Below are 12,507 nucleotides of genomic sequence, written 5' to 3'. Positions count from 1 at the left end.
GATTTTTAATGAACAAATCTGAATAACTTTAAAACGAAATAATAAGATTACAGAATACCGTGAGCACAGGATTTATTCTTAATAAAAATATCTATAAAATAAGAGCTGTTTTACTTAATGTTTATCTTTTATGTTCTTGTAAATAGACAGAAATACCTTAGAAAAATCTGTCTTTCCCCTTTCTTGACAAGTAAGAATAACTTTAGAAGAAAGGAACAGCTCTGCAGAGTAGAATGACAAAGTTTGGCTCACATGTCTTAGGCACTGGAAGTGGTGAACTGGTAGAGCTGACACTCAATAGCCAATGCCTGTTCACCTAGCTAGTAGGGGATACACTGTCATGTATCCTGTTGCTGGAGTGACAATGTGTTGGTCACACAGCAGGTGCATTCTTAGTAGGTGATTATGGGACAAGGTTGACAAGATTAGCATTGCTTTCCTTATGTGTGCAGAAATGCAAACCCACTTGGAGACCAGCGTTGCAAGTATTACACCATGCCTGTTGGTCAACTGGTAGAAGGTCTGAGATCAGAAAAGAAATTATCCTCTACACAGAATGACAGCTATTGATCTCGGACTTTCACAATTGTGTCTAGTGTCTCAAACACTAGAAGACAAGCGAAGGAAGGCGTTCATGAGGAATGGAGGTATGTCTTGTTGTTTAAATGGCTGATTATATTTATTTTAGAGTAATTTATATGTTTTTGTTTAAAGAAGGATACAAACAGTTTTCTGAAGAACAAGTGGCAGATACTCCACATGTATGCAAATGAAGATCCATATCATGAGCCATGATTCATACATGATTTGTGGAGCACACTGCGGTCATGTAGCCGAACTTAACACATGTACAATGTCAGATGACATACAGGCATATCAAGACTGCCACACTTGTCACCCAGTGTAGATGTTGTGCTCAGCAGATCATAGCTGACCATCAGCATCTGGCCAAACCTTGCCAGGATGAGCTAAAGCTAAGAATGAATTTCTATATACCATGGAGCCTCTAGATATAGGATAACTAGGCATACTAACATAGTGTGTCAACCACGTAGACACTACACTGCTCCTCCCACACACAATGACATCACTAAGCACTATCCAAACAACACCATTTACCAGACAGGATCCCTTCATTTCAATAACACATAAATGTCCCCCGGCCTGCAGTCCTGGCAATTATGGCCTAAACAATTACAAACCACTTGCTGCTTATATTATGGGGTACATAAAACCTAAAGAAGACAAGTTTACACTACAATCTTTGAAGGCAAAGTGGATAGCACACATGTATGACAAAACACTGTGTCATTAAATCAGTGCAACCTACAAGTGCAGCTTAATGGGATTGGTAGGAGAGTATGCAGTGATGTATATTTGCTTTTATGGAACAGGTGATTTAGGCTTAAGGCATTCTAGTCAGTAAAATGGTGTAAAAGAACTATGATACTACTCCCAGCATCGAGGTACTGTGTCCTAAAGTGCCTTAATGGAGGTGCTGCCCTAGTGAGCCATCATTCTGCTGTACCTGGTGTGCATATTAAACAAATATGTACTAGGTACACAACTCAAATTGTTTTGCTTTACTTCTCATTACCACTATTCACCTTTGTAAATTACTCTAAAGAACCGGCAATGCATTAAACAGGACACGTACAGGTGTGTGTGTGCCAAGTTTATGAATACTGGGGCCTGTTTTACTCTCTACATTTATTCTCATGACATGGTTTCAACTGAATGAATCTCTTATTAAATGTATGGAGTATAGACGTTTTCTGAAATTTTTGCCTTGAAAATATGCAGTGTTGTCTACTGAAAGGTGTTCTCCTTTGGTCCTCTCTGAAAATAGATCCTAACAAGCATATGGTCGAGACCATATGCTCGAAATTTCAGAAGCTCAACCGTCTGAATGGGGATCGGCATACAGTGCAGAATGGGAAATTTCCCTTTCTACACTGTAATGCGAGCTTGGAGTTGGTATAAATAAGTAGTGTAGGTGTGGGTGGTGCAGGGGGCTTGCAGCCTGCAGGAAACATTGTTTTGTGTTACGTTGTTTTTTTATTCCCCTTTCAGAAGGTCGAGCTTCTGAAATTCGAGCATATGGCTTCGGCCATATGCATTTCGAGATTTCAGCCGTGAAATTCCTCTTCATCTTCGGCTTTCTAGCAAATGCCTGTAGGTTTTGGGCCAAAAGTGACTGGTATTTGGGAACTGTTCATAATTCCCTCCAATTTGACTAAAGCCCGAGTTCCAGCTGCAGAAAAACAACCTCACAGCATGATATTGCCACCACCATGCTTCACTGTGTGGCTGGTGTTCTGGTGCTATGTAAAACATAAAAAGCATAAACATCCCAGGTCTTTCTGATATAAAAAAATTAGGCCACAATAAATCATTTCAAAACTTTTCCCACCTTTAATGTGATCTATAACCTGTACAATTCAATTGAAAAACAAACAAATCTGTTAGGGGAAAAAATATAAAAAATAAAAAATGCACACTAAGCTGGTTGCATAAGTGTGCACACCCATAAGCTAATACTTTGTTGAAGCACCTTTTGATTTAATTACACCATTCAGTCTTCTTTGGGTAGGAGTCTATCTGCATGGCACATCTTGACTTGGCAATATTTGCCCACTCTTCCTTGCAAAAGCACTCCTGTCAGATCGCAAGGGCATCTCTTGTGCACAGCCCTCTTCAGGTCACCAAACAAATTTTCTATTGGATTTAGGTCTGGGCTCTGGGTGGGCCAGTCCAAAATTTTCTTCTGGTAAAGCCATTCTTTTGTTGATTAGGATGTATGCTTGGGGTCATTGTCATGCTGAAAGGTGAAACTCCTCTTCATCTTCGGCTTTCTAGGAGACGCCTGAAGGTTTTGGGCAAAAGTGACTGGTATTTGGGAACTGTTCATAATTCCCTCCAATTTGACTAAAGCCCTAGTTCCAGCTGCAGAAAAGCAACCCCAAAGCATGATACTGCCACCACCATGCTTCACTGTGTGGCTGGTGTCCTTTTGGTGATGCGAAGTGTTGTTTTTGTGCCAAACGTACCTTTTAGAATTGTGGGCAAAAAGTTCAACCTTGGTCTAATCAGACCATAACACATTTTCCCACATGCTTTTGGGAGACTTTATATATTGTTTTGCAAATTGTAGCTGGGCCTGGATGTTTTTCTGTGTAAGAAAAGGCTTCCGTCTTGCAACCCTACCCCATAGTCCAGACATATGAAGAATATGGGAGATTGTTGTCACATGTAGTACACAAAAAGTACTTGACAGAAATTTCTGCAGCTTCTTCAGTGTTGCTGTAGGTCTCTTGGCAGCCCCCCCCGACCAGTTTTCATTTTGTCTTTTCATCAATTTTGAAGGGACGTCCAGTTCTTTGCAACGTCACTGTTGTCCCATATTTTCTCCCCTTTTTGATGACTGTCTTCACTGTATTCCATGGTATATCCAATGCTGTGGAAATGTTTTGTACCCTTCTGACTGATACCTTTCAACAATGAGATCCCGTTGATGCTTTGTAAGCTCTCTACAAACCATGGCTTTTGCTAAAGCAGGCAACTGAGTAAATGTAAGGAAAATCCTACTAGGACAGCTGAACTTTATTTGAGGTTAGTCAGAGTCTCTAATTGGTGACAGGTGTGTACCCAAGACGACTGAATGCTGTAATTAAATCAAAAGGTGCTTCAACAAAGTATTAGTTTAAGGGTGTGCACACTTATGCAACCAGCTTATTGTATGTTATTTTTTATATTTTTTCCACTAACAGATTTGTTTTTCAATTGAATTGTACAGGGTATAGGTCACACTGAAGGTGGGAAAAGGTTTGAAATGATTTATTGTGGTCTCATTTTTTATATCACAAAAACTTGGCATTTTAACAGGGGCGTGTACACTTTTTATATCTACTGTAAATATTTGGGAATAGATGAGTCAACAATAAAACATGAACAGATGGGAATAAAGTTCATTAAAAAATACTTCAGAAGTCTAAAGCTAATACTGAAAAGTGCTTTGGCATGTCGGAATAAAGTCCATGCTATAAATCAATTTGCTCTTCCAGTTCTAACTTACAGCTTTCATGTGATTGACAGGCCACAAAATTCACTGAACCAGTTAGACGAAAAAAAGAAAAATGTTTCATGCTTACCAAGATATATAAAAACAGTGCATATCAGGATTACGCCTCCCACATTATGGAGGAGGTATGGGCCTCCTCGAAATTGACTACTTGTACAGTTCCACAGCTGTGGGGCTATATACATATTTGTTGATCTCATCAGATTCAAACTTAGCAAAAGTTGTAGAGTATAAAGAGAAGAAGTTTAATATGGCATCTCTGCTTAACTCAGAAGCATTACGAAGCAAAACAAGAATGGAAATCAAACCAATAGAGAAAAAAACAAACAGCTGCTGAAAATTACAAAAAAAATTAAGAAAAGGATCGGATGAGGCAGAAAGAAAATAGGAAAGTCCACAAATACAGTGGTAAGTGTATAGATCTTCTGGAACTACCTCATGTTGACCAAGATTTGATGTAGGAATGGATAACAAGAAGTGAACTGAAACCAGAATATGAAAGGCTAATAATTGCTGCCCAGGACAGTGGACTATTGCACATGTTGGTTTCCAAATTCTATAGAACAAATGGGAGAAACAGACAAATGTAGGTCATATAAAACAGAACTGGAAACAGCTGAAGATCTCACCGCTGATGTAATACACTCATGGTCTCTACACCGACAACACAATAATGTCATAAGATCTGTACATAGGGAATGTGTAAATACTACAATATAGAAGCAGCTGAAAAGAATTGGAAACATGAACCACAAAGCATTAGAGAATGATGAAGTCTGTATCACATGGAACTGCCAATTACTAACAGTTCAAAAATAGATGCAAGAAAACCAGTTATAGATGTTCAAGGGAAAAAAAGCCAATGTAGCACTGATCATTGCGACACTCAGTGACTACAGTGTCTTATGTACAGAGAGACACGAGGACTTAACATACCAGGATGTGCAAGCAGAAATGAGAGCAAAGTGGAAGGAAGATACCCAGACAGTGCCAATAGTAGTAGGAGCAACAGGACTAATAAAAAAATAATTTACAATCATATTTAAATATGCTACTAATATATGCAACCCCATATTAACTGTGTAAGGAAAGAAATGTGGGTTCATTATAAGTGCTGAGAAGTGCACTCTTGACTAACATCAAAGACTGAACAATACCAATTTCCTATACGTTAATGTACTCTGACTTATATACACGGTACATTCCTGTTATGGTATTAGAAACCCAAAACACTTGTACAAGTTAAAAAGGGTAAAACCATATTATATCTAGAAAAATTCCTCGCAGCCCGCAAACCAAACTCACTGAACTGCATCTTAGTCTAAACAGTTCCTCCAAACAGCTAGTTTTTTTTTAAATACCAAAGCAGGAATTCACTCCATTCCTAAGTCAGAGCATATTTCACCTTCATGAAATGAGTTTACTTCAATCTTTGATGATTGCCAAGAGTTCTCTCCTTAGTACCCACAGTGTACCCAGAACAGCCTCCTTCTGCATGCAGCCTCTACAAGAGCTGATGCTATTAGGGATGCAATTTAGCATCTCTAAAAAGTAAGACAATGCACGTGTGTGCATGGAATGTTGAGGTGCTGCACATTCTTGCTTTCAGTTCTTTGTGTATGCAGTGACACAGACAAGATTTAAAATTTGTATTGATGAGTAACACATTATATCTATTACTACTAAGTCAGATAGTTTCGTTGGGTCTCGCTATTTTTTCATTCCAGGGCATCCTGAAAGTCTTCCAAGTTTTATGAGCTGCATTATCCCACATATGGAGTTCAGTGCCTCTCTCTAGAATATCTATTTCTGATAATAAAAAAGTTGAAATAATCCACCATTCGTTTACTATGCATTTATGGGTGCATCTTCTTATAGTTCCAGCTGAGATTAAAACTGCTGGATGTATTCTCTCCAAAGGACACAAGATAACAAGTTTTGCGGGTGTTAAAAATTACAAGTTTCTTTGAGAATGTACAGGACTCATTTTTATCATAGCAATCATAATTGAAGAGGTAAAATTAGACTACAAACTATGATCACAGTAATGTTGATGGCACTTTCTTCCCAGTAGGTTTGCTTCACACTGGAAAAAAAGTGGCCATCTTCTGAGCAAGATGTTTCTTCACTTGCTAGTGTTTTAAACCATTTTTGGTTGATTTTTTGGGGGGATTTAAGATATCTTTAAGTAGGCAAGAGTATAAGGAGATGAGGTGCATGGCAAAGAGAGAGGTGGTGAAGGCTAAGGATAAGGCGTATGAAGAGTTGTATAAAAAGGTTGGACACTAAGGAGGGAGAAAAGGACCTGTACCGATTGGCTAGACAGAGGGACCGAGCTAGTAAAGAAGTGCAGCAGGTAAGGGTGATAAAGGATAATGAGTGAAACATACTCACAAACGAGAAGAATGTGTTGAGCAGATGGAAATAGTACTTTGAGGGGTTGATGAATGAAGAGAATGAGAGGGAGAGAAGGTTGGATGATGTGCGGATAGTGAATCATGAAGTGTGGTGGATTAGCAAGGAGGAAGTAAGGATAGCTATGAAGAGGATGAAGACCGGAAAGGCTAATGGTCCAGATTACATACCTGTGGAAGCATGGAGGTGTTTAGCTGAAATGGCAGTGGAGTTTTTAACTAGATTGTTTAATGAAATCTTGGAAAGTGAGAGGATGCCTGAGGAATGGAGAAAAAGTGTTTTGGCACCAATTTTTAAGAATAAGGGGGATGAGCAGAGCTGTAGTAACTACAGAGGGATTAAACTGATCAGTCACAGCATGAAGTTATGGGAAAGAGTAGTGGAAGCTAGGTTAAGAAGGGAGGTGATGATTAGTAATCAGCAGTATGTTTTTTTGCCAAGAAAGAGCACTACAGATGCAATGTTTGCTCTGAGAGTGTTGATGGAGAAGTACAGAGAAGGTCAGAAGGAGTTGCATTGTGTCTTTGTGGATTTAGAGAAAGCATATGATAGGGTACCTAGAGAGGAGTTGTGGTATTGTATGAGGAAGTCGGAAGTGTCAGAGAAGTATGTAAGAGTGGTACAGTATGAGGGTAGTGTGACAGCTGTGACGTCTGCGGTGGGAGTGATGGATGCGTTTAAGGTGGAGGTGGGATTACATCAAGGATCAGCTCTGAGCCCTTTCTTATTTGCAATGGTGATGGATAGGTTGACAGACGAGATCAGACAGGAGTCCCTGTGGACTATGATGTTTGCAGATGACACTGTGATCTGTAGTGAGAGTAGGGAACAGGTGGAGGAGACCCTGGAGAGGTGGAGATCTGCTCTAGAGAGAAGAGGAATGAAGGTCAGCAGGACTAAGACAGAATATATGTGTGTGAATGAGAGGGAGGATTTAGGAATGGTGAAGATGCAGGGAGTAGAGGGGGTGAAGGTGGATGAGTTTAAGTACTTGGGATCAACAGTTCAGGGTAATGGTGAGTGTGGAAGAGAGGTGAAGAAGAGAGTACAGGCAAGATGGAGTGGATGGAGAAGAGTGTCAGGAGTGATTTCTGACAGATGAGTACCAGTAAGAGTGAAAGGGAAGGTCTACAAGAGGGTAGGAGACCAGCTATGTTATATGGGTTGGAGACAGTGGCATTGACAAAAAGGCAGGAGGCAGAGCTTGAAGTGGCAGAGTTAAAGATGTTAAAATTTGCACTGGGTGTGATGAGGATGGACAGGATTAAGAATAAGTATATTAGAGGGTCAGCCCAGGTTGGAAGGTTTGGAGACAAAGCCAGAGAGGCAAGATTATGTTGGTTTGGACATGTGCTGAGGAGGGATGCAGAGTATATTGGGAAAAAGATGCTAAGGATGAAGCTACCAGGTAACAGGAAAAGAGGAAGGCCTAAGTTAAGGTTATGGATGTGGTGAGAGGACATGCAGGTGGTTGGTGTGACAGAGCAAGATGCAGAGGACAGGAAGAAATGGAAACAGTTAAACTGCTGTGGCGACCCCTAACGGGAGCAGCCGAAAGAAGAAGTTGAAGAATTAAATGTGCTGTCTAAACTGATACATTCTATCTTCTTTTAGTATGATAGGATATTAATTAATTTATTTGTTAAGTGAGGTACAGCACTAATTCACATGGATCTTTTTTGGACTCAGCCTGACAGCAACGTCTGGTTAAGCGACTCACTCAGACTCTCGCAGTATACAAATGAAGGATGAAGAAATCAAGCCTGGAAATATAGGAAAACGGTTATTACTTCCTCCTTTGTGCTAACTGACAGATCCGGTAAATGTATTAATTAATGCAAGATGTAGAAGAAATGAACAGGCTAAATATGAGACAGAGAAGATAACCAAGATCTGCAATTCAGTGCACAAAGATCTCACAAACAACTTATGCTACGCTGTATTTAAAGCGCATAAATATTGGTAACAAACCTTTCCCCAGTGTCAGTCTCTCCTAATATACAACTCAAACAGTCTGTGTCTAATAGCTTGCATCACCATACAGGACTGAGAATGGTCAATTTATATTCAAATGTTTACAGTATTTTGGAGCAATTAGAAAACTACCTGTCTCAATGTATATTTAAGTTGTGAGCAACACTGATATGCTGTCTATATCATGCAAACTACTGTGTCTGTGTGGGCGTCAGTGGGACTTTCTGATTTTCTTCATCCCTCTTTTTTTTTGCTTTTGCACTATATGTCAGTTGAGATCACCGCATTCATTATCCAGTAAAAAAACAGAATCCTGCAAGCAGACCATACCACTGTAAAAGTAAACATCACCACCGAGAGCAGAAACAGTCAATTACCATAGTATATCAACAAAGCAAACAGATTCAACACATGTAACAATTCCATCTAATCAGTAAGGAACATATTTTCAAATGCTACACCAGCTGCAAGCTGGGTACATGCCACTGCAAACTTGCCTTCCTTTTCCGAGGGATTACAGTTAGAGGCACACCAACAACAGGCCATTTACTGAGCAGGGGAGGTGGCTTCTCACATTCCCACAAAATGATGATCTGAAAAAACAAAAAGAAGAATTGGTGTCTTAATTGGACCTATCAAAAAATAAAAACGGGTGTACAAATGGACATTCAACATTCAAGAGATGAGATTATAACCTATTATATATTAAAGTAGTTGGGGGGAAAAGTTGAAATTACAGTTGGATGACTAATATGTGAACAAAAGCAAAACATGTTAAGAGTGTTCCTCACTTTGTCCACTTTCTTGTGTATTGATATTATTCTATAAAGCATCAAAATCATTATAGATTACCTTTATTTCCACATTGTTTAAAAATATTCTGTTTATAGAAGCAAGCGAGGCAATATTGAAAAAAAAAAGAAATTTGTGTGTAGCCTTATTTATGAAAACATATTAAGTAGTAAATCTATCAGATTGCAGTGTAGCTAATTCATAATATTAGAAATACTTTCTTTCATTATTTAAATCAGTAATTGGATATTTTAGTAATAACTCAGTTCGAGCATGTGTAATGCAAGGTTTACTCATAGCTTGTTTGGTCTGATCATGAGGACAAAATAAAGTGATCAGGCAAAGGCAAACTTGGGTAAATCCTGCATTGCCCACAATGACACACGAGTAAGAAAATAATTTCTTATATTTTTCAAATAAAATTAGATGAATAAGCTTGAATCCACCCTCAGCATGTTGTCTAGTGGATAGCCAACTGATGTACTGAACATTTGTAGGACAAAAGTGTGTCAAAGCTTGCACAGTACATCGGCAAAATGCAGTTTATTGAACTTTTTTTTTTTTTACAACACTCCTGGCTGTACATGTGCAATCCATATCTCTCAAACTCTTAGCACAGGAAATTCTGGACAAATTCAAAAATTGGTCGAACAAATGGCCAAAATCAGGGACAGGTTTTAAATATCATTCTTGGAAAGTTGATAGCATAACATGTTTTGCAAAAGCATGCATTTTCAGAAGGATAAGAAGACTGAAACTTAAATGTTTGCCATTATTTACGGACATTAATCCTCAATGATTTGTCAAAAAACACAAATTCTATGAGGAACAGACTAAAAATATGTGGCAAGAATCTGGACTTTCCGCAAAAATTCTCAAACTTCTAGGCAGGTATGGAGTGATATTTTGTTGTACATTGCTGGCATCCCTTTGAGGGATTGTTTTAAACATTTTTTAATTGCTGCGTGTTATTCTACTTTGAATAGTAGCACTGTGTTATATGGGAGGGTGGGTTACTGCATTTCAAGACAGTGATACTCTACTCAACGTTTGGTTCTCCATTTAGTGGTGCAGAGAAAATTGGTTCTCCATTTAGTGGTGCAGAGAAAATTGTGACTGTACCTTTTTTATTTTTTAGCTCCTTTTGTCAGTAGTGCCAGTTCACAGGTATATGCTAGGCTACAAAGCACCAGGGCCTTTATAAACCTAGCCACAAAAACCAACCCAATCGAGTCCCTGTGTTTTAGGGGTGTTTATTAGGAGAGGGTAGTTAGGAAATTTGTAAAGGTCATGGGGCTACATCAGTTTGGGAATAGTTACTGTCTGTCTCTCTCTTTCTATGAGAGACACGAGGGCCAGACATGGGGTGAATTCCCAATTTTCCATCCATTGGTCAAGGTTACATTTAAATAGAATTAGGAATGGACTCTGCTTTCATATGGATGGAGAGTCTGTTCCAGAGCAAGAGGATCCTCTGCAACACATCTGTCTAGCCAACATGTTCTACTTATGTCACAAACAAAATTTAAATCCTTGGATCTAGTTTTTTTGATGCTGCTTATTTTGTCGAAATGCAGGTCCATCAAAGCTGGATCTGAGGATGCCTTGCATGTCAGGCATAGATTGTCTTTCAGTAACCTGTAGGAGACAGAGTATAGAGACAAGGCTTTATAGGATCCTTATAACACAATGTGGTTATATCCTGGTTGTTTCTCAGTAACCCATCAGAGATTGAGTATAGAGACAAGGCTTTGTAGTGATCCTTACAGTACAATGTGGTTATACCCTGGATTCTTCTGGAAAGTAACCTTTGGGGGCATTCCAAATGTTGCATACGTCTGGTTTGCTACATGATAAAGGGGGCATTATACTCAATGACAGGTCTGATAAATGCCGAATAATGTGGCACTATGACTTCCTTAGATCTGGATCCCATGTCCTTATTTACAAGTTGGGTGACATGTTGGTCAAAGGCCAGATTACTGTCTGCAGATGTACCCAGATCCCCTGACTACCAGGTCAACTTTTAGGGGTGTATTATCAATGGTGAAATTAGCCTGGATGGCTGATTTCCCTTAAGGCACTATAATGCATTGGTATGGAATTTTAATCTGTCACTTTCGCAGTGGAAATTTGTCTGAGTTAGACCTTCTTGTAAGATGTCTGTGTCACCAGGTTGGGGGGGATCTATGGTAGCTCCCAACTTGCAGTCATCTGCGAACTTGTTCAGCCAAAGGCCCCTGACATTAGCCCTTAACTCCAAGAAGGAGATGGTCCCAGCACACAGTCCTGATGTACCCTGCTGGTGACTGGTGTCCTAGTGGAGGTGGTCTCATCAATCTTGACCTCTAGGTTCTGTGTGTGAGCCAGCTGGCAATCCATTGAGTTATGTAAGGGTATGTTCGGTGAGTTTGTCAACTATAACAGAGTGTGGTATTACATAAAACACCCAAGCCAGATCCAGATAGGTGATATGTACTGTTTTCCCCTCATCCATTGCCTTGGTGACCTTCTCAAAGAACTGCACCATGTTTAGTAGGCATGACCTTCCCTTGATAAAGACAACTGGGCTGGGTAGAGTGTCTGAAGGTTGTCTATGTCTTTGCTGATCATTTCCATAATGATCTGCTCCATGGCTTCACATATTAGAATAGTCAGAATAATGGGTCTGTAGTTTCAGGTGTTAAAGTGATTTTATTCTTGCTCCACAGGATAGTAGGAAGTGAGGATGTTAGAAAGGCAATGTGGTGCTCCTCCTCTAAGTACCAGTAAGAGAAAGGCTGCCAAATCTGGAGGGAGGGGGGTCATTTGGCACCAGATGAACAAGTTATAGCTCCACCCACATGTAAAGCTTGAATTACAGTGGATAGAATTACAGTGGATATATTGATTGCAGTGCTCAGTCAGCATGCAACTTTTGAATTTTATTGTATAATGGGAACTGCAAATGATAAGAAAGCAGCTTGCAAAGGTTCTCATCAGGTTCTGAAACATACGTTTACATCTGTTTATAACAACTCTTCTGTAATTTGTATATAATTCACCTCAGAAATAGGCTGTGCAACTGCACTGCTGTTATGACAGTAAAAAACACTGACACACTCTTCAGTCTTAACGTTTATCTTAACGTTTATCATTAGGCCTCTTTTGCAACTCCGGTGTATCCAGCGCAAGTAACTTAAATCGATGAAGTGTCTGAAGTAGGCACATTTAGCAAGCAACCACGAAAGAAGTTCAGCAAGTCG

General features: G+C 39.5%; 1 protein-coding gene across 1 annotated transcript in view; it reads right to left on the bottom strand.

Moving 5' to 3' along the window:
* LOC122792442 (exostosin-1a-like) overlaps window positions 1–12,507 on the bottom strand; it is an 866,275-nt gene that overhangs the window by 369,263 nt on the left and 484,505 nt on the right. Inside the window, exon 8 of the mRNA XM_044060230.1 lies at window positions 8,968–9,063. Within this exon, the coding sequence (XP_043916165.1) occupies window positions 8,968–9,063 (96 nt within the window). The remainder of the gene's footprint in view (window positions 1–8,967; window positions 9,064–12,507) is intronic.

Source organism: Protopterus annectens, chromosome 1.part2 (assembly GCF_019279795.1).
Source record: "Protopterus annectens isolate FY-2018-M chromosome 1.part2, PAN1.0, whole genome shotgun sequence".
In the NCBI taxonomy this organism is placed as follows: Eukaryota; Metazoa; Chordata; order Ceratodontiformes; family Protopteridae; genus Protopterus; species Protopterus annectens.
The sequence above is the reverse complement of the archived record's forward strand: the minus strand, read 5'-3'. Positions and strand labels throughout refer to the sequence as shown.